General features: G+C 36.1%; 2 protein-coding genes, 1 long non-coding RNA gene and 1 pseudogene across 4 annotated transcripts; 1 reads left to right on the forward strand and 3 right to left on the reverse strand.

Moving 5' to 3' along the window:
- The first annotated feature begins 276 nt into the window (after positions 1 to 276).
- Positions 277 to 3,027, forward strand: LOC147505306 (uncharacterized protein At4g28440-like). The gene is made up of 2 exons (XM_086557893.1): positions 277 to 725; positions 2,498 to 3,027. The coding sequence occupies exons 1-2, from the start codon at positions 452 to 454 to the stop codon at positions 2,686 to 2,688; spliced, it is 465 nt and encodes a 154-aa protein (XP_086414019.1). The 5' UTR covers positions 277 to 451; the 3' UTR covers positions 2,689 to 3,027.
- A 3,916-nt stretch (positions 3,028 to 6,943) lies between these two features.
- LOC147505307 (uncharacterized) lies at positions 6,944 to 7,526 on the reverse strand. The gene is made up of 2 exons (XR_015220572.1): positions 7,413 to 7,526; positions 6,944 to 7,206 (listed from the first exon to the last, which is right to left on the reverse strand). It is a non-coding gene; the product is annotated as an uncharacterized LOC147505307 (long non-coding RNA).
- Positions 7,527 to 8,567: 1,041 nt separating this feature from the next.
- LOC147505308 (putative alpha-amylase 2) lies at positions 8,568 to 14,552 on the reverse strand (annotated as a pseudogene). The gene is made up of 7 exons (XR_015221056.1): positions 14,516 to 14,552; positions 10,544 to 10,581; positions 10,174 to 10,296; positions 9,853 to 10,083; positions 9,587 to 9,732; positions 9,381 to 9,497; positions 8,568 to 8,592 (listed from the first exon to the last, which is right to left on the reverse strand). The product of XR_015221056.1 is annotated as a putative alpha-amylase 2 (transcript).
- A 3,676-nt stretch (positions 14,553 to 18,228) lies between these two features.
- On the reverse strand, positions 18,229 to 23,378 carry LOC147505309 (uncharacterized). Its single transcript, XM_086604122.1, has 7 exons — positions 23,314 to 23,378; positions 23,024 to 23,193; positions 22,027 to 22,189; positions 21,779 to 21,893; positions 21,274 to 21,340; positions 19,065 to 19,136; positions 18,229 to 18,857 (listed from the first exon to the last, which is right to left on the reverse strand). Exons 4-7 carry the CDS (start codon positions 21,838 to 21,840, stop codon positions 18,591 to 18,593), a joined length of 468 nt encoding a protein of 155 aa, XP_086460248.1. The 5' UTR covers positions 21,841 to 21,893; positions 22,027 to 22,189; positions 23,024 to 23,193; positions 23,314 to 23,378; the 3' UTR covers positions 18,229 to 18,590.
- Positions 23,379 to 23,756: the final 378 nt, after the last annotated feature.

A 23,756-nucleotide genomic window follows, 5' to 3' on the forward strand; every position in this document is an offset into this window, starting at 1 on the left:
AAAAAGTTTGTTTTCATTACAGAGGCAAAATTCTACGACTCACCCAATTACAAGATTCAACATTTCAACATTACCGTCCCGATTTACAAACACCCAATTAAAGAAAGGAGTGGGACATGCTTCTCCTTTTGGTCCCATCCGAACCCTGTATTAGCCATTAGGCATTGGTTTTCTTGAAATCTATTGAATGGACCAGTGGGCAGTCTATTATCTAGCCTCAGGTCTTAGGTGTGGTTCAGGACAAAGCCCAAAGCCCATTAAGATCCAATCTAAGACGAGCCTTGTTCGAAAGACTTGGAAGACTTCAAACGGTCAAAAAGTAGTCAACAGCTCAAACCGGTATATAAAAAACCCTAGTCATTTTGTCTCCACTCGTTTTCACATTTCACATTTTATTTCTCTCTTAGGACTAGGGTTAGGGTTAGGGTTTATAAAAAAAAATTTTAATCAAATGGCAACTGTTGTTTCAAAAACTGAAACAATGGGTGGTACTCCATCTCAAAATACTACTACTTCTTCTGTGAAACGGAAAGCAGTGTTTATAAAAGTGGAAGAGTTGAAACCAGGAACAAATGGACACAACTTGAATGTCAAAGTTGTTAGTTCAAATACTGTTTTGCAGAAAGGTCGTGCTGCTTCTCAACATCTTCGTCATACTCGTATTGCTGAATGTCTTGTTGGTGATGAAACTGGTACTATTGTTTTCACTGCTCGTAATGAACAAGGTATACATACAATTGAGCTATTTTGTGTTGGAATATATGTAATGGGGAGTTGTTGTGGGGTTTGTTTGTAACTAGGTCTGGGTTAGTTTACAAGCATGGTACAGTCTTCATTTGAAGTGTGGGGTCTATTTTGTATGTTGTTGTGGTTCTAAATGTGTTGTGAGATTTGTTGTTTGTGGGGTCTGTTTGAAACTAGGCTGGGAAGGTTCACATGTTTATTGCAGTCTTTATTTGCTAGTCTATGACATTTTTTTTTGGGTTTTTTTTGTTGGAGTTATTTGCTTTGTTTTTAGGGGTATTTCGGTTAAACTTGCGATTTTAGAGGTATTATTTCAACTATTGAGTTATCTGGTTTGGGTTTCGGGTTTTGTTGGTTTTGTTGTGTGAGGTCTGTTGCTTTCCGTGTTTTTTTATGTTTTAAATAAGGTTTTATGAAATGGGGTTTGATGCTTTGGGGGTTTGTTTGTTAAACTAAGGTTGTTCTGGTTGGATATGAATTTTAAGTTAACGGGGTTGTTAGATTTGTTGTTTAGGTGTCAGGAAGGTCAATTTATAGGGTGTTTTGTATGTGGACTTAGACTGGTTTAATGGGGTTATCAGAGTTCTCGTATGTAGATTTGTGGCAGTGTGGATTTTATGAAGTGGGCATTTTATGTTCTGGGGGACTCTGTGCTGGTAAGTAGGTTTATATGAGGTGGGGGCTCTGTGTTGTAAATATGATTTTTTGAAGTGGGTTACTCTTTCTGAGAATTTGTTGTTGAAAACTAGTGTTAGGCGTTAATCCAAGGTTGTTGTGTCTGGATATGTTTTTTGATGGAATGGGGTTTAGTAGGTTTGTCATTTGTTTGGAAATAAGTTGGAAAAGTATCATGCATGAACTACGGTCTTTGTTTTCTGGGATTTTGTATTTGTAGATGGACTTTGGTGGACTGTGGTTACTAGATTTCTTGTATTTTAGAGCTGCTGTATGTTGATTTGCAGAAAATTAATATAAGTTGCTTTGGATGTTCTTGGTTTAGAAGATAGGTTTTTCCGGTTTTCTTGATTCGTGAACTTGTTTGAGTATGAGAAATGATTCTTGTTCAAGTCTGCTTTGTATTGTGGAATGTCAGTGTCTATGTTCAACAATTTTCTGAAGATGTAAATATATTTGACCCCAATTTTGACCTTATTGTTTAATATGATGAAATGCTGCATGAGTGGGGGTAAGATGTTCTACTGATGGCAGACAAAAGTGGTTATGCTTAAATAAGTAAGCATGATAGAATTAAGGGCACCAAAAACATCAATCAGGAACTTTACTTGGGTGAGCAATGAAGGATGTCCTGCAAGGCTAAAACTGGTCATCAGTTGCTATAAAATATCCATCGATCCAATGAGCTAGTGTATATCATATATGTATTGCAAGTTTTAGACCACAAAATGTTTAATTGTTTGTAAAGTAGCCGTCCTATTCCCAAAAGGTTATAATTTGTGCTTTAGTTTGAATGTTGTTGTCATCTCTTGTTCCCCACTTTGATTTTGCTTACATGAATTCATAGAGGCATGTACACTGGGTTTTTGGCACATCATCTATTTTGCATTGATACTTGATTGTTATTGGTGAAGTTAATTATGTTTATACATTTCTTGGAGTTTGTTTGTGTTCTCCCATTGGGATAATCTTGACCTGTTTGTGGGATTTTTTTTTTTTGTATTATTGCATGCGATTAATTCATTTCCTCCTTGTTTTCACATGATAACTGAAGATGTATTTGTTTCCTTCTGGACAGTTGACATGATGAAGGCAGGTGCTACTGTCAATCTGAGGAATGCAAAGATAGACATGTTCAGAGGTTCGATGAGGCTGGCTGTTGACAAATGGGGCCGTGTGGAGGTAACCGAACCTGCTAAGTTTGTAGCTAAGGAGGACAACAATCTTTCGTTGGTGGAGTATGAGCTTGTTAATGTGGTGGAAGAGTGATTTGCTTTTTCAGTCAATACTTTGTTGTTGGAAAGAGGAACCTGTGTTTGAAGTATTAAAGCTTTGGTGGTTAATTTTATTATTGTTCTCTGATCATTGAGCTGCTAATCAGGTAAAGGTTTTAGTGGAGAAACAGTCGGAGTTGGTATACAAATCTCACTGGAGTTGAAGGTTTTACCTTCAGTATTACTACTGTTAGTTAGGTTTGTTTAGCATAGGTTTTGGATTTGGTTGGATGTAAAAAAGATCATATTTAATTGCGTGCTTCAACCTTATTCTGGTACAGGGCCTTCTAAACGGAAATCTTAGTGTTAATAATAATATCTATATATTATCAAATCTCAATGCTTTACTTGGTGGTAATGTTGCCAGATAGCAGGAGCAAATATTCCTCCTGTGAATTTGTGAAATTTTGATATATTATTATCTGTGTGTTGGGACTGTTGGCTTTTATGTTGGTCCCTTGCTAATTATTCTAGCCAATTTCTTGTTAGAAGTTGGTCGTGCCCTGTCTGCAAAGGTGTAATGCTGCAAAACTTGTTGCTCACTAATAGTAGATGCCCCTTATACGTAGTTATGTGTGTACATTTGTTGGCAGGATGGAATATTCATATTTGCTATGTATAAATTGTCAGATGCCTTGGGTAGTTAGGTCTTAGGTGTACACTTTTGTTGGCAGGACGGAACATTCGTATTTGCTGTATATAAATTGTCAGATGTGTCAGAATCTGGTCTTATTTAGGGCTTGATGGGGTCGGACACTTGGACTTAGAGTTTGTGTAGTGTGAGTCTGAGTACTGTTCTTTTACTTATTGAATGGTCATTTGTTGTGTTCAAAACTTCAAATGCATCAGCTATCTTAGGAGGAAGGATCTATTTTCAATTTTTTTTTTCTTGTATAGTTTTAGCAGATGAAAATTATAATATATGGAATAGAAGGAAGCTTGTGTTTTTTGTTTTTGTTTCCTGATGAAGTCACTTTTATCTAGTTTTCTTCTTGAACAACAAAAAAATGCCTCGACGAGTCGACTCCCTTAAGTCAATTTTTATAACGTTGTGTTTATCGTTCATAGTTTTATCCTTCGGTAGAAATTGGCATCAACTGAACTAACACTCCATTCGGTCCATTGAGATGAAAACCAGACCCTTCCAAAAGGTCGAGGCTTTGAAGATTGCATGCCTTGAATTTCTTGCCCTCAATTTCGTAGTTGGGCAGTAATTTGAAACCATGAATAGTTTCTTTCGACTATGCAAATGTCAGGCAGACTGGTGGTTTGATAGAGAGGAAGAATCGAAGTTTGACGTCTGAAGACTCTGAACGTAGATATTTGTTTGATAAAGAGCGCGAATCAAAGTTTTGTGTCCCAGAGCACGCGCATATGAAACTTTATTAGGTAACTAACAATCTGGCATGAAGCTTAAATTTCTTCAGTTTATGTAGCACTGAAGCAGTGAAGTATCACTTTCCTAGTCTGTGTCAGTTATTTACGAAACTTAATTAAAAAATCTTCATTGCAAGCCTTTGTTTTGCATTATAAATGCCTGATTTACGATTTACTTTTCAAAATATTGGCACTAACATGTATCCCCAGGGGTAACTTCGGATCGGATTAAGAGTTTTTGGAAAAATATTCAAGTTTTTTTGAAAGGCAAAATCCTTTCCAATTCCAAGTTAATTTATTAATCTAGTTAATAGAAAGATGAGAGAGATAAAGTGGCATATTGATTTTTTGAAAGTGAGTGACAAGGTTCTATTTGGAGAAGAATGTAAGAGTGGGGGACTTAAAGTAGGAGTGAGAAATAGATGTCCGAGCGACTTTTTCCCAAAGAGCCTATAACGGCTCTATTGAGCACCACCACCCGCTAGTTGGAATATCGCCGGAGTTCACCTCCATTTCGAGCATCATTAGGAGAACATCTCCATTTGAGGCTATTCCTCATTGAGGTTAATCCTCAACAGATTTTCCACAAAAAAAGTCGTAAAAAAAAAATAGAAAAAAAAAGGAGAGGTTTTATAGATATGCACTCCTATTTTGAAACGAAATTAGATTTGCCCTCAAATTCAGTGAAATGAGACTTGCGCGCCAACCACCCCCCCCCACCACCGTGAAATATCTATGTTATCTCGTAGTGAAATGTCCTAAATACCCTTGCATGTGTAAAATTACCTAAATGTCCCCTTGACTTGAGAAGACCAAGTTTTTTATTAAAAAAAAAATAGAGTACACATGTTAGCATCTTATGCACTCTAATCAACGGTCACGATTGCAAGACCAAAAATCATTTACCCTAAATTTTAACCAACAATAATTTTTAGTAGGGTTTACTATTCTCTCTCTCATCTTCCCCTATATCTTACATCATCTTCTCCACTACTAACTCCTAAAATGTCGTCTACTTCTTGTTCATCCAAAAGAACCTGTTATCAGGGAGATCTAGTATCCGCTAAAAGGTCCAATACAAACACGAACCCAAGTCGATTGTTCTATGGATGTAGACATTACAACAAGAACAACCCAGAAGTGTCTTGCCACTTTTTCGACTGGGTTAATAAAAATCCAAATCGTTTACAGAACAAGGAAGAAGCATTGGAGGCAAGAGTTGAAGCTTTAAAAGCAAAAAATGGTAGACTGAAGATGGTGAATCGTCAATTGGAGTTGGAGGTGAAGAAGATCAACAAAGTCAAATGGTTGTTGGTTGTTTACATTATTCTACTTTTGAAATTATGGTTATCTTAGAATGGGGGTGCTTCTCTTGTTCCAGATTTGTATTAGGGGGGCAAGTCTAAATAAAATAGTAATGTTGGGAGTGTTTATATAATTATAGGTTTATATTAGGGGTGCAAGTCTAAATAAAAAGTTAGTAAGTAGTGTAATTCAGGTGTAGTTATTCTAGTGGTACTTATAGTTATTCTAGTGAAAACGAACTAGAACTTTGAGTTGTACTTTTGTCATTAATGGTCTGGAGTTATGAGGTTAGGTTTTAGGTAAAAATTAATGCTTTTGAATAGATAGTGGGATAAAAATTGGAAACTGGTTTTCTATTCTTGTAAACCGTTTCTAGCAAGTTCCAAGAACTCTATAAAAGCTTCTTCTCTCAGACCAATGTAATCTCACATTTCATTTTCAGTTGTGTTGTAGTTCTTAAATTCCTTGTAGAAATGGTGAAGGTGAAGTTTTGCTCGATGGAGGTGGATCATGACAAAATGGAGGAATCTTGTGTTGTTATCAATGTTATGTTGAAAGCACAAGTGAATAGTAGAGTTTTCATGGAGGTTGTTTTGAAGGATGATAAGTTGAGATTGACTACATGTCGTAAGTGTAGGGAACTTTGTTTCATAGAGATGGAACGTGGAGAAGGAAGTGGAAGTCATGCACAAGCTGAAGAATCAGATGGTCCACCACTAGGTTTTGAGCATGTGGTGAGATCAGCTTCGAGGGAAAAATATACCTCCAGTTCCAGCTCCAGCTCCTGCTCTTGCTCCTGATCTTGAATTTGTTAGGAGATCTCAAAGGCAGCCAGCTCCAGTTCCAGTTTCAGCACCAGCAACACCTCAACAAAGGCAACAACTTAAGGAAATGGTTCAAGCACTTCCTGCTGCTGGGGTGCCCATGCCGAAGCTTAAGAAGTGATGTTGTTATGTTGAACTGATGTTGTCCTTGTCTAATTTGTTTTGGTGTAGGTTGTTTTATGGGTTATGTTGAGTGCTCTTGTCTATGTTGAGCATTGTTAGGAATGGTTGAAGTGTTTTGAGTCTTTTGTTGAGTGTTGTCTTCAGTGCTCTTGTTATGTGTTGATCACTCATTGAAGTATTTATTCTGTGTCAGGTCCTGTAAATGTTGCTCTAGTTTTAATATTAACTTGGGTTTTCAGTTTTAAGTTGCTTACCTTTCTTGTATTAACACTACACCATAAAAGGTGTTTACTAACGGTTATATCCGTTACTTATATTTTTACTAACGGTTATATCCGTTAGCTCTGGGGCGTCACTCTCACTTGGGCCAAAATTAGTAACAGATATAACCGTTACTGGTAATAATTTTAGTAATGGTTATAACCAATAACTAACTGTTGATGACCCGATTAAAATTTTCATTTCTAGATGTGCTATTTACTAACTATTGTTTGTAACGGAAATATCCGTTTGTAAATTATAGCCACTAAAATAAAAAAAAAAATCCTGGGTCAAATAATATTATTTAACCCATTTTATTTTGGGCTACTGTTGGCTGAACTTTGCACTAGCACACCATAATAAAAAAAAAATGAACTCCATTCATTTAAACTGACTGATCTGCCATTCCTAACACAAAGTGCACCACTCAATCATTCAAGTCACAAAACACACGTATCTCATTCATTATAAATATCAAGCAGTCTTGACCAAAAAAAAAAATTACCGACAAAATCAACCACATCTACAGATCTAATTCACTACAATTACACTTAATCTGTCGAATCCAAAACTTCATCTTTTTCTCTTATATGTTTCTACATGCAAGGCTTGCTTCACAACACCTGCAAATGGTATCAAAAGAAAGAGAAAGTTATTACAATTGACACTACCACTATATAGTAAAAATAAGTCTAGCTATACTAGAAAAAGAAAAAACCAATAAAAATAAGTCGATCTGCTAGAAAAAGAAAAACCAAAATAGAAATGGTGCGTATATAGGGTAGCAACTATAGTCCTACATGAAATTTATATAATATGCAAAGTATACCTAAAAAAACAGGTCGATCTCCTAACTCAAGTACAAAGCTTTGATTTGTAGATAATAGCTTCTTGTAGTTTTGTAATGGAAGTGAGTCGCAGAAGTGACAATCGAAGAAACCCTTCATCGATAAGGAAAATGCCCAATAAAACTTACATATTATATGAAAATCTAAAGCTATTTAGTTCAACTTGATTAATTTTATAATATTAGAGGTACCACACCATGGCGGAACATTTCTAACATATTTTTAGTGTAAGGTGCGTAAAATCTAAAAAGTGTATCAAAGAAATGTATAAAGTCAATATGTATATTGTATCTTATGCCATGCAATCCCACTTGCATGTCTCATTAGACTCACATACTATGTATGAACGTTCACGCATAAAGAATACGATTCACATAATTGTTAGGTCTAGCTCCTTGTGAACCACTTTGGTTAATCTGCATCGATTGGAATCGGGTTAGCATTTGATGGAATTGACAATGAAGGACATAGAAAAAAAAAGTTCAAAAACTTAGCACAAGGACACTACCATCAGCTAAAAATCTACCTCAAAGATTGATGCACAATCATACAAATCTGAAACTTATGGACAACAAAACTATAGATACATGGCTTTTCTTGAACCCACAAAAGTCCAACCAGATATATATAACCTAGCTTGCAAGCACTTCAAACCTACCTAATCCAACAAAACATACTAAGAAAATTAAGGAGTATGACAAATTTTTGTTGTAGTAAGTTTTAAATGAGTTTTCACTAACCAGATAGTTTAAGCCAATAGGGCATCTGTTTTCCAGTTGCGAAAGTTGCCTTCACTTTTCCCTTTCTTTCACCAATTATCTGGCTAATAAGAACTATATCTCAATTTTTCACTTCAATGTCCAACCACGTAACCCAAGCTAAAGTTAGCAAACACAATTAAATTTGTCGGAGCTGCATTGAGTTCTGTCCATAGCACTAGGAAGCAAAATAATTTATCATATGATGATGCATGGTATTCAGGGATTTTAATACGTTATAACTGATAAAAGAAAACCAAGATAAGCATTTAAAATGAATCTCTGTCTTAAGTAAGCATGCCTGTTTTGCAACGAACTCCATGACTTGAGCTGCACTTAGATTGCTACCAGGTTTCTCACAACAAATGCCATGGGAATCTACCTTGCTTCTTCATCAGGGTACCTGTCATAATGATGCAAAAGAGTGAATCAGAAAATTATGAGCAGCCTTCAGGTCAACAACACGGAAAATCAATTAGCACGAACACACGATTGCAACTCGTAATTAGTAAATTTTACAATGGCAAATTTATCTGGAAAAGGACCATGAGGTTAGATTTAGATCTTGCAGTACACCAGAGTTCCAAGCTTCTTTTTAAATCAAAGAAATCGAGTGAAATGATTCATATAAAAGTTAACCATTAATAGGGGACTACAAGTGACAAAATATTAGATTCTCCACCAGACTAAAATAGAATTCTATTCAAAAAGTATAAACAGTGGAATATCGTTAGATGTGTATACCTGATTTTACCAAAAAAAGTCGCCTTAATCTCATACTTCCCACATAAAAGAAGAGACCACCCAGACGAGTTAATAATAACAATATCTTAAACATATTAAGTGAATGTTTACTAGTCATCTTTGAAGGTCGATATAATTGGACCAAGCGGCCGCCCTTCCATATATTAAATACACATAGGTTTGTTCAATAAAGTACCAAACAGATATTCACTTATCCATCAACCCAATTTTCAGACCCAAATCATAAATCAATTAAGAAATGACAGATTCCAAACCCCATATTATGGAATGAAACATGGATAGCACTTTGCAATAAAGTGTCTGATGTCCACTCATCGAATATCAACCAATAAAAGCACCATATATTGCAACTAATTTCAAAATGGATTCTAGTTGTACCAACGCATAGTTGTTTGATCATATCATAATAAACATGGTTTAAGTAACGTAGGTCGGTTGTAGTCCAAGTGGGTACCACTGTAATTGCATGAATCCCAGTACTCCCTAACAGAAAAGATTGGCTTTGCCCCCTCAATGTATTCTTTGACATACTTCGACGCATAGCTAAGTTGAACATCAAGAAATGTATATTGAGCTAATAAGTACGAAAATCAAGTTCACAAAGATTATAAAAACAATTATGATCTACTGACCCTTTTGCAAAGTCGAAACGAAAATCCTGGAATCCGACATTATTGCGGAGCCAGGATAGCCACTGGATAATATCTTTCCGAACAAAAGTTTGGGTATGATCTATGTTGGGAATCTCGTGGAAGTTGTCACCAGTGCTTTGGTTTCCCTAGACCAGTCATGCAAACATGTTTACACATGTACAACTCTACTTGTTGATGAAATATCTAAAAACAGTACTTAAAGCAATTCAAGAAGGAAAACGAAGAGCAGAATAAATAATTTTTACCAGTCCACCAGAACAAGAGGTGACAACACGTTCATCCCATGATAATGGCACCTCATCATAAGGATTATATCTTCCCCCATGCCCTTGGGTAGTTCCAATACGATGATTAATAATGATGTCAGCCATTGCTCTGACATTGTATTGCTTCATCTTTTGTAGTAAAGTTTTTAACAGGTGCTCAGACCCATAAGCGGAGTTTAGAGAATAAAGATTATGTACGTGGTAGGTAGCCTTCAAGAGAGGTCAAAAGAAGGAGATAAAACCACAATCTGTGTATACGTAAAGTAACAAAATTGGCAAACCGCTTCTAAGATAGCTGACCTTCAGGTGAGAAGGAATCTGTTGCATGTGGTATCCATACTGATGTAAACCCAGATTTTGAAATATCAGGAACCTTTCAAAGTTTTGCCACCAATCATTTTTATGCGACTCCCAATTGAAAGCCTGGTTTTCTTCAAACTAGTGAGCATAACAAGCACGTAGTATAGACAAACAACGTGGTATTGCATGGATTTATTGTAAACGATCGATTCTAAAGCACACAGATCGTTGCTAATATTCTCGTTTTAATATTATATAACAAGTTTGAAATGCTAATACCACAAACTAATATTGGGGGAATCCTGTGTACAGATAGAATTATTTTCCCAATCAATTAAAATATTTAGGATGTCATCTTTGTCGACTTTACCTGGATAAGGAGTTCCTTTCCATCCCGTAGCACTGTAACTGCATATGATTACAAATGCAAACTGTAGTCAGCATCGGCGAGTATCAGAACATGTCCTTCTCCAAAGTACATGTTGTAAGGTGTTGCACAATAACCCACTGAACATAATTAGTTTTTTGACTAAAATATTTATATAACAAATAATTGAAATAAAAATCCACAAATAAGAAAAGCAATACTCTGATCTCCCTCCTGACATATAAATCAAAGAGGAAGCAAGCGGTTGCTTATATTGAAAGGACGTTACCTGATCTTTGTACACTACTTAAGTCCCAAAAATCAAAATCAAAATAGGAAAGAAGAAAGCAAATCGAGCTGCATCTGTGTCCTACAACAAATATATACAAATTTTAGTGAGTAAAATTTTTAGCCATTCAATGACATGTGTGTCAGGTTCTAAATGGCCAGAAGTGGACATGGATCCAATTCAGTTTAATAGGCTACTTAGTTTAGTTCAATCAATAGATCACTAACCCCAGCTATTAAACCAACAAAGATTTAGCCTTTTACGTCAAAGAAACTTAGTGACAACAGGGAAAGTATTGTGAAACCAGCATATAATAGTTCCTCTTGCAAACAAAAGAAAAACGACAGATGGAAGAGAAGAAACAATAGTACCTCAAATTCCAAAGATACCTCCTTTAAGTGAAAGGTTTGATAAGCACCCAAAAGTGTATTATGAAACCCCATTGAGACATATAAATTTGGTTAATTATGTATTTAATAATTATGAAATAAATATATTTTCATACTTTTGCAGGTAATCGCAGTAAACATGGAAATATTATTTAAACCTGCGATAAAACACGAGGAACGACATATATATGAATTCTTCCAAATCCGCACAAAAGCATCAAACTTCCGAAGCTCCTACCTCTTGAACCAGGACTCGAATGCGACAAGTGAGCTGCTCAGACAATCAGGGTGATGAACTCTACGCATAGGCGGGAAGTTGTAAAATTGCCCAAAGACCGGACCGCCACTGGACTGCACATAGGACCCACTATGTGGGCTCACAAGATTGGATGAGTCATCAATCATGGAGCATGTCAAGACAAAAATGACAAATTATTGGTGCAAAGTTGACACCTTGCATGTAATTAATTAGATTAGGTATTAATAGTGAAAAAAAGCAAGGTGTCACTTTGTTTTAATGTGGTGGATAAAAATAAAGTAAATGTGGTTTGATGTTTTCGTGGGAGGAAATGAGATTTCTCTCAAATGGAGAAGAAAACAAAACAAGGGGGGGACACTCCATTTACTCCATTGACTTCTTTTCCTTATCTTGTATTATTTTAGTTCCTTAGTCATTTTTATTATTTAGTTTTTTAGTTTTGTAAGAAAAACTTGTAATAGTTTTAATGGAGGAAACTTTGGTTTTCTTCCAGAAAATAAATAGAAAGCAAATGAGTTTAGATAGTTAGTCTTCTTCTTCCTTTTTCTCTCTCTCTCTTTTTGTACTTCTAACTTGTAATCCTTTATCCCAAGGATCATGAGCTAACTTCCCTTTTGGGGAGTTAACCCAACTCATGTGAGGGAAAATATTTGTTGTTGGTTTGGTAAGTTGGTTAGGAAGAACAACTAGACCTACATCCTATCCCAAAATGATAGTTGGTGTAGTGTCTAGTTAGGAATCAAAGTGATGAGCTTAGAGATAAGTCATTGCTTGGTTCCACTTGTTAACATGTATGAGCTTAGAGATGAGCCATACATGTTAGGGATCAAGTTTTCTTCTATTAGGACTTGTCTATGAGTTTAGGAAGAATAAAATGAATTTATTAAAATCAACAACAAAAGTTATCTTCACATGAGGAGGATTAGCTCTCCACCTTTTCTTTAGTAAATTGTATTGTGTCTTAGTTGCATGATTTTGAATCTTAATGTTTTTCTTAATATTTGTGTAGGAAAGAAACCTAGTATTAGTATTAAACTTACTCACTAGTTCCCTAAGAGTAAAAACTAAGTTGTAGTTGTCCTCGACTTTAGGTTGGTTCGAATCCTTACTTCAACTTTACGAACACAAAGATCGTGAGTAAGGAAATCTTTGAATTCGCTTTTTCACCAAATTAGAGAGTAAATCTCTAACGTAATAAAAAGAGCAATATCAAAATGGCGCCGCTACCATTCTAAAGGCATATGACTTGTGCTACAGATTGGAAGTTGCATCAAGGGGGAACCCCCACTCTCTTCCTTTCTTCCTTTTCGTTTCGTTCTTACGTTTTTTTTTGTTTAATTTCGTATTTTGTCTCGCAATTGACCTAATCACTCACGGATTTTTTGCTGTACTTCCAGGTACCAAAAGTTAGGATTGGGAAAGTACACTGCAGGTGATTATAAGAGTTCTGTGAAAAGTTGAACTCATTGTGGCATAATTGACACGCGTGCGCGTGGCTGGACTCGCTTCCGCTAGTGTAACTCCCGTCCGCGGGTGACTTTGCTCATTTACTGCTCATCTAATAGCCCCAACATCCACTGCTAAATCCTGATCCATATCTAGACCTAACTCTCTGGACCTGTACCTGAAATTTTGAATATCTTTTGGGATTAATCACGTCGACGGATTGAAACGTCTGTTTCATTTCTTTGGCGGACTAACGGGAAGCTACAGGTTCCAAATATTTAGTGTTGTTTTTATTTTTAGTTATTTGCATGAATGCCATGTATGTAGTATAATGTAATAGTTTATGGATTATTATTTACGTCTTAGGCTAGAAATATGCATGAATCATGTTAATACGCCCGTAAATATTTATATGCGATTAAGTGGGTATGAATTGCATATTAATGTATATGTACATACCAATGGTACTGTTTTGCATGGTTATCTATATTTATATGTATAAGTGTCTATTATTGCATGTTTAGTATTTCTCTACGTATATATACACGGTATTGTCTAATAAGTCGATTTTGTCAATAAAGAGGAGAACATTCCAACGAGAGTTAAAATTTGAGTTGGGTAAGTTGTTTCTAAACCCTACGGGGTAAAGCTGCTCTCTATATGACACTCGCAATCTCAATGAGTATTGCCGAAATCAAATTATTATGCAATACAAGAGTCGTATTTTAGTTTATGTATAATACGTTGTATGTTTAGTTTTGTCGTATTTATCTGCGTACGTATACTATATTCACATGCTAATGTATTTCGATACGTATGAGTGATTCAAATTTGCCTGTTACTGTTGATATACGTCTACGTAATATCGACTTACAAATTAGCGTACATATATGTATTACTGATGTATATTTGCCTATACGTATGGAAGTATTTATCGATGACACAACCTTGCCTATTCGTATAGCTATACGTATGAGTAGAGTATCTTCACATGCTACTGCATCTAGTATTGTATGAGTAGATCGTATTTGCATGTTTATATTTTCACCCTTACATAAATAAAAAAAAAAAAAAAAAAAAAAAAAAAATTAAGCCCTTGCATAAATTTTAATTCCATAAATCTTATTCATAATCATATTCCAACGGTGTCTAGGAAACTTGAAAGATAGAGGTTACTTAATTAGAACCGTGCTTGCACTGAAAACCTCCCTCATATCTCTCCTGTGACCTGGCTGTTGGTTTATGCACACGTATTCCTAGCTTCAATCGCTACGCGTTAGCAGCTTAGGCCTACGTTGTTCAACTCTACAGCTTAAAAATAATAATAAAATTCAAGTAATAATAACTTTCTTCTATCAATTAGATCTAATTTTATGCTTGCATGAGATTACGGTCTGGTTCCACTAAAGAATTTGAACATACCTATCGTCGAAGAAAATACGATAAGCAATTGCGTAAGTTCTCACCTAAAAATTATTCTTCTTCTGTTAATTACCTTCATCAAGATCCTTCGTCGCCATTAACTTCTGTCGTTATAGCCGACGATCCTCCACCAGCTGAGAATCCCCTGTCGGACTTCTATACTGCATTACAGGAATGACCTTCTTCTTGCATCAAACTTGAGGACATTGTCGGTAATTTTCGTATTCCGCCAAACGTTTTTAGTTTGTTACCTATATACCATGGTTTGGATCACGAAAAACCTTACAATCATCTTCGTAGGCTTCAACAAGTGGCCACAATATTTCACCACCCAGCCGTCTCTAAGGAACAACTCTTGCTTCGGTTGTTTCCATTCACTTTAGCGGAGAAAGCGTCAATTTGGCTAGCAGGACAACAACCACAATCCATAAACACATGGAATAAATTAGTTCAAGCTTTCATGCTTCAATTTTACACTCAGAAGAAAACAACTGAAATGCTTCAAAAAATTCAATTCTTTCGTCAAAATCCCCATGAATCCTTTACGGAAGCATGGAGTCGTTTCACTGATCTTCTATTAGAATGTCCTCACCACCAACTAGACAAAGCTGTCCTTGTTCGTTCATTCTTTAATGGTGCATTCGATCATCAAAAAAGAAACTCTTGATATAATGAACGGAGGTTGCTTCATGGACAAAGGAGCTACTTGAAGCTTATACTTTTCTTGAAAAACAAGCGAAAAAAAGGTACACACCGGGTAACACTGAGTCGTCTAGGTCATCAAAGGACAATGTTACAAAGGCCACATCTATTTTTGAGGTAAAACCCGATCCCGAATTAAAAAATTTGATAGAATCCCTAACTAAAAAAGTAGATGCCCTTGCAGTTCAAGTAAACGATCAACTTCCAAAATAGGTCATGAACGTTGACATATCCCTAAGTGTTCTTTGTCTCAGTCCTGACCATCCTGATGTTTATTGTCGATTGTTATATGCCTCCCCTTCTCAATAGTTGGAGGAGGCATGTGCATTCAACATTCCTAATGCACCTTGGAGACAACATCCGAATTTCGCTTGGCGCCAAAATAACCAACAAATGGGGGCTCCTCCAGGTTTTGCTAATCCACCTGTTCGACCTACCAACAATTTTATTCCATACCGCCAAGGAAATAATCAACAATACCAACAAGGTCAATTTCAAAATAATTCCAATGCTAATTATCAAACCAACCGCAGCCTTGTTCCAGCTAATCCAGATCCCAACTATAATCCACAACTTCTAAGCAATAATCGTGAACTACTACCTGTTGCACAACCTGCACCACCCGTTACGGATAGGACAAACGAGACTTTCTTAGCTTATATGAACCAACAGTCTCAAATTTTAACATCTATCCAACAATCACTTCAACAATTGGCGCAAGAAAAGAGTTAGAAAGGCGTGTTTCCTGCACAAGCAGTTCCAAACCCTAAACCAGCAAACACAGCCTTTGAACTCACCAATGCGCCTAGTACAAGCACCCCCAACCAAGGTGAGGTGCATGCAATCACTACTTTACGATCTAGAAAACTGTAGACAATCAAATACGTATGCCAGATGATCAACCAAAGGAATCCGAAAGATCAAATGAATCTATTTCCAATAATGAACTTACGGTGGATTCACTAGATCCAACAAAGTCAACATCTCCGAATGTAGGAAACAAGCAAGTAGACCCCTTTGCCAAATTCCGCCCTAAGGCACCGTTTCATCCACGCTTGGCAAAGAATAAACCTGATGAGAATTTTGCTGAAATTCGAGAGACTTTTCAAAATTTGACAATCAACTTACCTTTTCTCGATGCCTTAAAGCTATTACCTAAACATGCAAAATTTTTGAAAGATATGTGCACCACAAAAAGGAGAACAAATGTTCCTCAACAAGCGTTTCTCACCGAACAGTTTCCCTCCATCACCGAACACAATAGTATAGTCAAATACAAGGACACTGGTAGACCAACAGTTCCATGTACCTTAGGTGACAAATATACGGCTACTGCGCTTCTAGACCTAGGAGCTAGTGTGAACTTACTTCCATATTACTTATTTAAACAACTAGGTCTTCATGAGCTCAAACCTACCACCATAACTTTACAGTTAGCCGATTGTTCCATAAAGTATCCAAAAGGAATTATGGAAAACGTCCTTGTAAAAGTCCAAGACTTTTTCTATCCTGTAGACTTTGTTATTTTGGATACAGAAGTTGCATGTGATTCCATTCCTATCATCTTAGGATGTCCGTTCCTAGCAACTGCTAATGCTCTTATTAACTGTAGGGATGGTTCAATGACCATGTCCTTCGGAAATCTATCGGTCGAGGTGAATGTGTTCAAGTTGATGAAACAAATCTCAGAGCCTGACATTGATGGTGAGGTCAACAGGGTTGACAGCATTACGCAAGAATATTTAACAAACTCTTTTCCAGAAGATGAAGTGTACCAATTTCTTTCCTTTAGCAAATCCGAGTTTGAGGACGATGATTATACACAGGAAGTAAATGAGTTATTAGAGTCAATACCATTATTTGACCCGACGATCGCGGATGTCAAGAAAGAACTTGGATGAACATCAACTGCTTATCGCATAGATGATGACTTTCCTTAAGAATCTTTAATACCCCTCCGCCCACCCCTGATTTAAAACCTCTTCCTTCGGAATTAAAATACGTACAGCTTGATCCAAATGGTCGTCACCCAGTTATCATTTCTTCACAATTGACTAATGATCAGGAAGCTCGTTTAATTAATGTCATTCAACAACATCGTTCTGCTATTGGATGGTCCCTCGATGACATTAAAGGCATTGAACTCCACTTGCGGTGCACCCATCGCGATACACCTTGAAGAAAATGCTAAGGCATCGCGTGAACCACAACGTCGACTAAACCCTACCATGAAAGATGTGGTACGAGAGGAAGTTTTAAAATTACTCGATGCGGGTATTATTTACCCTATCTCTGATAGTGTTTTGGTCACCCAATACACGTTGTTCCCAAGAAATCGGCATTACGGTTGTGCGAAATGATAAAGATGAATGCATTTCGCCAGATCAGTGAAATGGCGAATATGCATCGACTATCGCAAACTTAATGCCGTTACTCGTAAGGATCACTTTCCACTTCTATTCATCGATCAGATGCTCGAACGCTTAGCCGGTCATGCATATTACTGTTTTCTTGATGGTTATTCAGGTTATTTTCAGATAGTCATAGACCCTGCTGATCAAGAAAAGACCACGTTCACATGTCCATTTGGTACATTTGCATATAGACAAATGTCTTTCGGCCTTTGCAATGCACCTGGTACTTTCCAACGCTTCATGCTTCACATTTTCAGTGATGTGGTGGAACGTTTTATGGAAGTATTCATGGATGACTTCTCAATATATGGAGATTCTTTCTATAGCTATTTATCAAATCTTGCACTACACCATAACAGGCTATTTGCAACGACAAAAAAGCGTTGCTAATAATTTTCGCAACGCTTTTTAAGCGTTGTAAATATGACGTCAGTAAAGTGTTGGAAATATTTGCAACACAAACAGAAATTTCCAACGCTTAAAAAGCGTTGCAAACAGAATTTTCCAACGCTTATTATAACTATTTCGTACACATATTTAAAACCTTTGCAATGATTTTTTATTTCACAAACGCTTTTTAAACGTTGGTAATTTGTTAAAATTTTTACTAACGATTTGTAACCGTTGCAAAGTTGTTAGTTAATTTTAAAAAAAAATTAAAATTCATTTGTAACGGTTATAAACCGTTGCTGATGGGTTGCTAATAAAAAAAAAATAATTTCTCATATTTTGTAGGGAGACCAGCTAAACCTACAATAAACAATGAATACAAGAATACAAAATTTCTCATATTTTGTAGCGAGATCTTAATACATTCTAAGATCGCCTCAACTATGCAGCAGGGTAGATCACTCTACACCTCCACTAAATAAACGACACGTCGTATTCCGTATCAACTTCCGACATATAACGATAATCGTGTCCTAGTATTACAACAGCACCAAAACAAGTTGTTATTATGCAAAATTTGGACCAAGTGATTACACCTTTTCCCGAATACACTAATCCCACTCCTAACTTATTATGTCGATTGTCCAACCAATACCCGCATTTAAGAAAAATGAACTAAGAATGACGGGCTGGAAGGATCACAGCCTAATTAACATGAGGGATGATAAGTGACATCTAACTACTGAAAACAGAAAGTTTGAGTCTGCTCTGCGGCAAAGTTTGACTGATCGTATAAATCCTCAGCAGAAGAGGCCTGTTGATGAGCATCTGCAGGATCCTTACCATTACCACCGGCATTATTCCCCTCCTCTAGTCCAATACTCTGGAGACGGTTGGTCAGCACATCATGATTAGTACTCGAGGATGGTGTATCTGATGCAGACGCAGGCTGACTAGGCAACATAATCCAATTCATCCAATCATTTCGCTTCCTAACTTGGTCACCCTGCAATCAAGAATATATTTAATCTAAAACTAGAGAAATATGATGAGGGAAACAAGATTTATTTAACAGCTCATGTTTCCAAGCTTGAATCTATGATACTACACCAAATACAGGTTATGTTATGACACCAAAGACAAGTTATACGACATTTTGTTGTCTGCATCACATAAATTTCCTGTTAATAAGATTTCACTAAATTTTTCATACCTGTACTTCCACTACGGTTGATGTACGCACAGATTCCAATATAAACTGGATATTGGTCGCCAACTGTTTACCCTGCAAAGAAAAATTCAGAATCTCTGTACAAATATGAACCTTTTACAAAAATACTGTTTAACAACAACAGGGCACTAATTCATGTGTCATGTCCAGTTCAAGTCTAAAAAATAATCCATCTTAAAAAAGTGTGTTGCAAAAATAACCAATCATCAAAAAGAGACGAACTGGTAATACTTGTGAAGAGAAAATATATATAACTGATGCTAATTATGTATGTGTATACAGTGGGACAGAAATGACTAATTTACTAGAGGCCTTCACAAGTCCGACCACATATAGTGAAGTTATTTCATTTCTTTAATCGAAACATATAGAGTTATGTATACACAACTAGAAAATATTCTTCCATTCATCTCACACTATCCACTAAGCGCACCCTTCAGTTCTGAAAACCTTCTTAATGGACTGGATAGCACAATCTTAAAGCGTATGAGTCAGTTAAGACATTAAATTTGTGCATAAATCAATAATCAGAACGAAAGAAAGAAAAAGATAATTAAATGAGGGTTTAGGCCTCGTGTTATCTGAAGATGGCAGTCTAAACAAATAAAACTAGGGAGCAAAATAAATGCAAAATTGAAAATTACAGAGACAGATGTATAGTTATAGAAGGGGAGTAGAAATATTGACTACAATGATAATATGAAAAACATCAAAAACCAAAAAAGGAAAGGGCAATCATGCATAAATTTTTTGTTAGTGTCTAGCTAGCGCGCCGAACCGAGGCCCACACACCATGGATCTAACTTCATCCCCATCTTAATCACCACTGAGCCTGGTTTGTTATGCATCCATTGGGCGGGGTTCCATTTTCAGAAGGTCTCAATACTGATAGGGGTTGATGTCCAACTCAATTAGTTGGCTTTTGACTCTTCTATTGTGATGTGGGACTATTTCACGTCAGTCCAACACCAACAATTCTAATGAGTCCATAAAAAAGAGACGCAAACCCTCGTACAGGTCAAACTACATTCATAATTCCAAAAGTTTAAGTTATGCCAACTAGCGGAGGTAAATATACGACCACTTAGCTTACTACGTTTTAAGAAGCCTATTTGAGCCTACACGAAAATGTATTTGGGGCTGATAATTTGTGAAGATAATCCGACATCATAGGGATCATCTCACAAAATCAAGACTGTCTATCTGTAATCTTGGAACGAAATAATATCTATCTGTAATCTTCAATTGGTGATAACTAAAGGAAGGAACTCTTCGTAAAAATTGAAGTTAAATTATACAACCACTACAAACCACATAGCAAATCCCACCACTCTCTTTACTTAGTCCACTAATTCTTGCTTAGAGACATATGAGTCCTTAATATAATAATTTGTAAACAACATTCTCTGTGGAATTAATGATCAGCTAAAAGGTAAATATAGAAATATAATCACCTATGGTTCTGATAAGGGAAATGTACTTTCAAATTCAGTATCTCCAAATCTATGACCATATATCAACAAAAAAAAACACAGCTATAACCTCATAGTAAATTTCATATGGAATCATTGCCTACTAGTATAGCATATCATGTTCTGATATTAGCATGCAGTGATAAGGATTACCCCACAAATATAAGGAAAATCAGTCTATCGTATCAACTACTAGTATAAGTTAACAAGCAATATTGTACCATAATAAAAATAATAAAAACCCATGTCGAACAATTATAGTTAATACTACGAATACCAATATAATTTTAAGTTTTTAAGGATCGAGCTAACTAGAGAAGAAAACAAGGAAGATAAGTAGGATAACTCCACCAAACAGCAAAAAGGGGAACCAGAGGAGCACACTATTGGGATGGGAAAGAACTATTGAGATGGGAAAGAAAACCAATATAATCGTAAGACATTTAAACGTGCCATATCAAGCCACACATTTTCCTTGCATGCATATACATTATCAGTTACAGTAATTCCTAAATCAACCCGTATTTTGATCACTAGCACTACCTCATGGCTACTCGTAAAGTCGTAAACCAAGAATGACATTTATCAATAAAACTCACTATCCACTTTAAAACTAAATTTCATTATCAAAGCTAAAATCATACTCTAAACAAAGTTTCAACACATAACAATATCCATTATTATAAAACTATGAAGTCAAAGTGAACAAAATGACAAACCTGAAAAGCACACCAAGCAAGATTGAGCAAAGCTAACAGCCCCACAAAGTGAACAAACCTGAAAAACCTGAAAAGCACACCAAGCAAGATTGAATATGCTAAGTCTAGCTGGTCTTCTACATTATATGGAAGAAGGGAAATATAATACAAAAAACTTAATAGAACCAAAAGGAGATGAACAACAAAAAATTTCTTCGCCATAATTGAACAACTAAGATTTGACATATATTGATATGTATGTGGTAGAGTCAGTGAATTTTATATGTGGGAACATATTCTACGTGGGCTAGTGGGACGAATAGAAGGATACCTATGCAACTAGCTGGTCCTATGATTTTAAAATATGATTTCACTCAAAACCGACAGTCTATCCAGGTAGTCATCCAAATGATTTTAGAAATGCTATCATTTAGTTAATACTTAATTCTAAAAAGAAACAATACATGTGATTCTTTGACAAAGAAAGTGTTGGTACTCGTAAATTCGTAATATATTAAAATATAACCTGAGCTCTGTGGAGAAGAATATCCAAGTCAAACCCAGATATGTTGTGCCCAACAAGGACATCACTGTCCAATTTGTGTAATTCAAGCATCAGGCGATTCAACAAGGCTCTTTCACTGCAAAATAGTTAACTAAAAATTTGTGAAATTGATTTGCAAGAGGATGATGGTAAATTTTTCCAGAAGAACTGTTAAGACGTTCTCTTAGAAAGATGAAATGGAACAATATCACATCAGAAACAAAGTTTACCTGCTTTCAACACCAAGTATATTCAAACCAGCCTTTAAATTTCTATCAATAACCTCTTTCGTGAAACCCATTGGAAAGATGCCTCCTTCAAGCTTTCTTATAACATTAAAATGGCTAAGTGCTCCAATCTATTCAACTCAGATGCCAACATAGGAGTGTCAATCTGGAAAGCAAAAAAAAGGACAGATCAGCATTATTTCCATCATACCCAAAAACCAGGTTCTGGTTATTGCTTGTTCCTCAGGAAAAATTTAACACTACTAACAAAAACCTTGGTTATAAAGCTCCATCAAACAAAAGATATTCTTCAAGTCCAAAAGTCATGTTAATTCCTAGGCTTAAGAACTTGCAAATTTTTTAGGACTTAATTAAAAGTTTACATCAATTTTCATGTCCAAGTAGTGCTGTCTCGTTAATACAACTCCATGAACAGCAATCTCATGAATGAAAAAAAATAAAATACTGCTATTAGCTTGAGCAGAACATGAATGCTGTGATATTACAGTTATTGGAACTAGACTCACATAGAAAATGCACCAATAACAAATAACAGAACTAATGATCTTTATTCGAAAAAATTAGATGATTGAACTCCTGGAGAAAACTTCTTGTAAGCTATAAACGACCATTTTTTTATATCGCTTAGTTTCCAGTTTTGAAAAACTACTCCCTAGTGGCGTCCTCCTGATATTGGTAAACCAAAGCCAGCAGATTGTATAATGGAAGTCAGTTGGCGTCCTCTTGATTTTGGGTTTGCTAAAGCTAAAACAGATAAAGTGCCTAAGTAAAATATCATGACTCTTGGCATCCAAGAAGCTTGGCATTGACACCAGGCACAATCCTGTTCTCTGCCTTCCATCTAACATAATTAGTGCGAGAGAACTTGGTGAAACCCCATCCACGTACATCCTCCTAACTTAATAAGGGTTTGGGAAGACAAGACATATCCTCTGTTCATATTCTTAGTCTAGACATAATTAAATTAACAAATTATTACCTGAGATGCATTTCCAATCCCTGAAGATTGTCGCTTAAGGTCTGCAACTTCATCCTCAAGTATCTTGCGAGCCTTGTCTGCTTCATCAAGTCTTGCCATGATCGCCTCATAACCTGACTCACTGCTTTCACACGCTCTCTTCTCTCTTTGAGCAATATCCTTATAAGGAGCTGAAATATTAGATTCAGTTACCATAATGAGTTGATTAGAAGGGACAAGTTTTAGACTGTTCACATTTAAACATTGAGTGATTGAGATAATATTAAATAGTACGAAAATCCAAGGACTACCTGCTAGTATGCTACCATTTTGTTCTTAGTAGTAGGTATAGGAACAAATGAAGAGTCTAGCCAACGACCCAACAACAGCCAATAGTCGATGTAAGTACATTGCATACAAGGGTATGGCATAGAGCGTCTGCAGATCGCAAAGACAAGCAAACCGACTATGCCACCAAAATCCACAAACAACAAACAAGGTCATAAAAAGTGCCAATAGCTAAGGAAAAGATAAACAAAAGATATTGACTCACCTACTTAATCATATCTGCATATAAACGAGCAACTAGTTACTTCATGTTCCATAGGACCAATGAATTTGGATAACAAACGGGGTGTGATTGGAAAAACATTGTTGACCATGATTTCAAGAGAGAAAGAGAGTTGTACAGGTAGAAGAGAGTACACGTGGTTCAATAAAATATTATGTACATACAATTCAACTAACAAAAAAC

This window comes from Coptis chinensis, chromosome 4, assembly GCF_015680905.1.
Source record: "Coptis chinensis isolate HL-2020 chromosome 4, ASM1568090v1, whole genome shotgun sequence".
Classification (NCBI taxonomy): Eukaryota; Viridiplantae; Streptophyta; class Magnoliopsida; order Ranunculales; family Ranunculaceae; genus Coptis; species Coptis chinensis.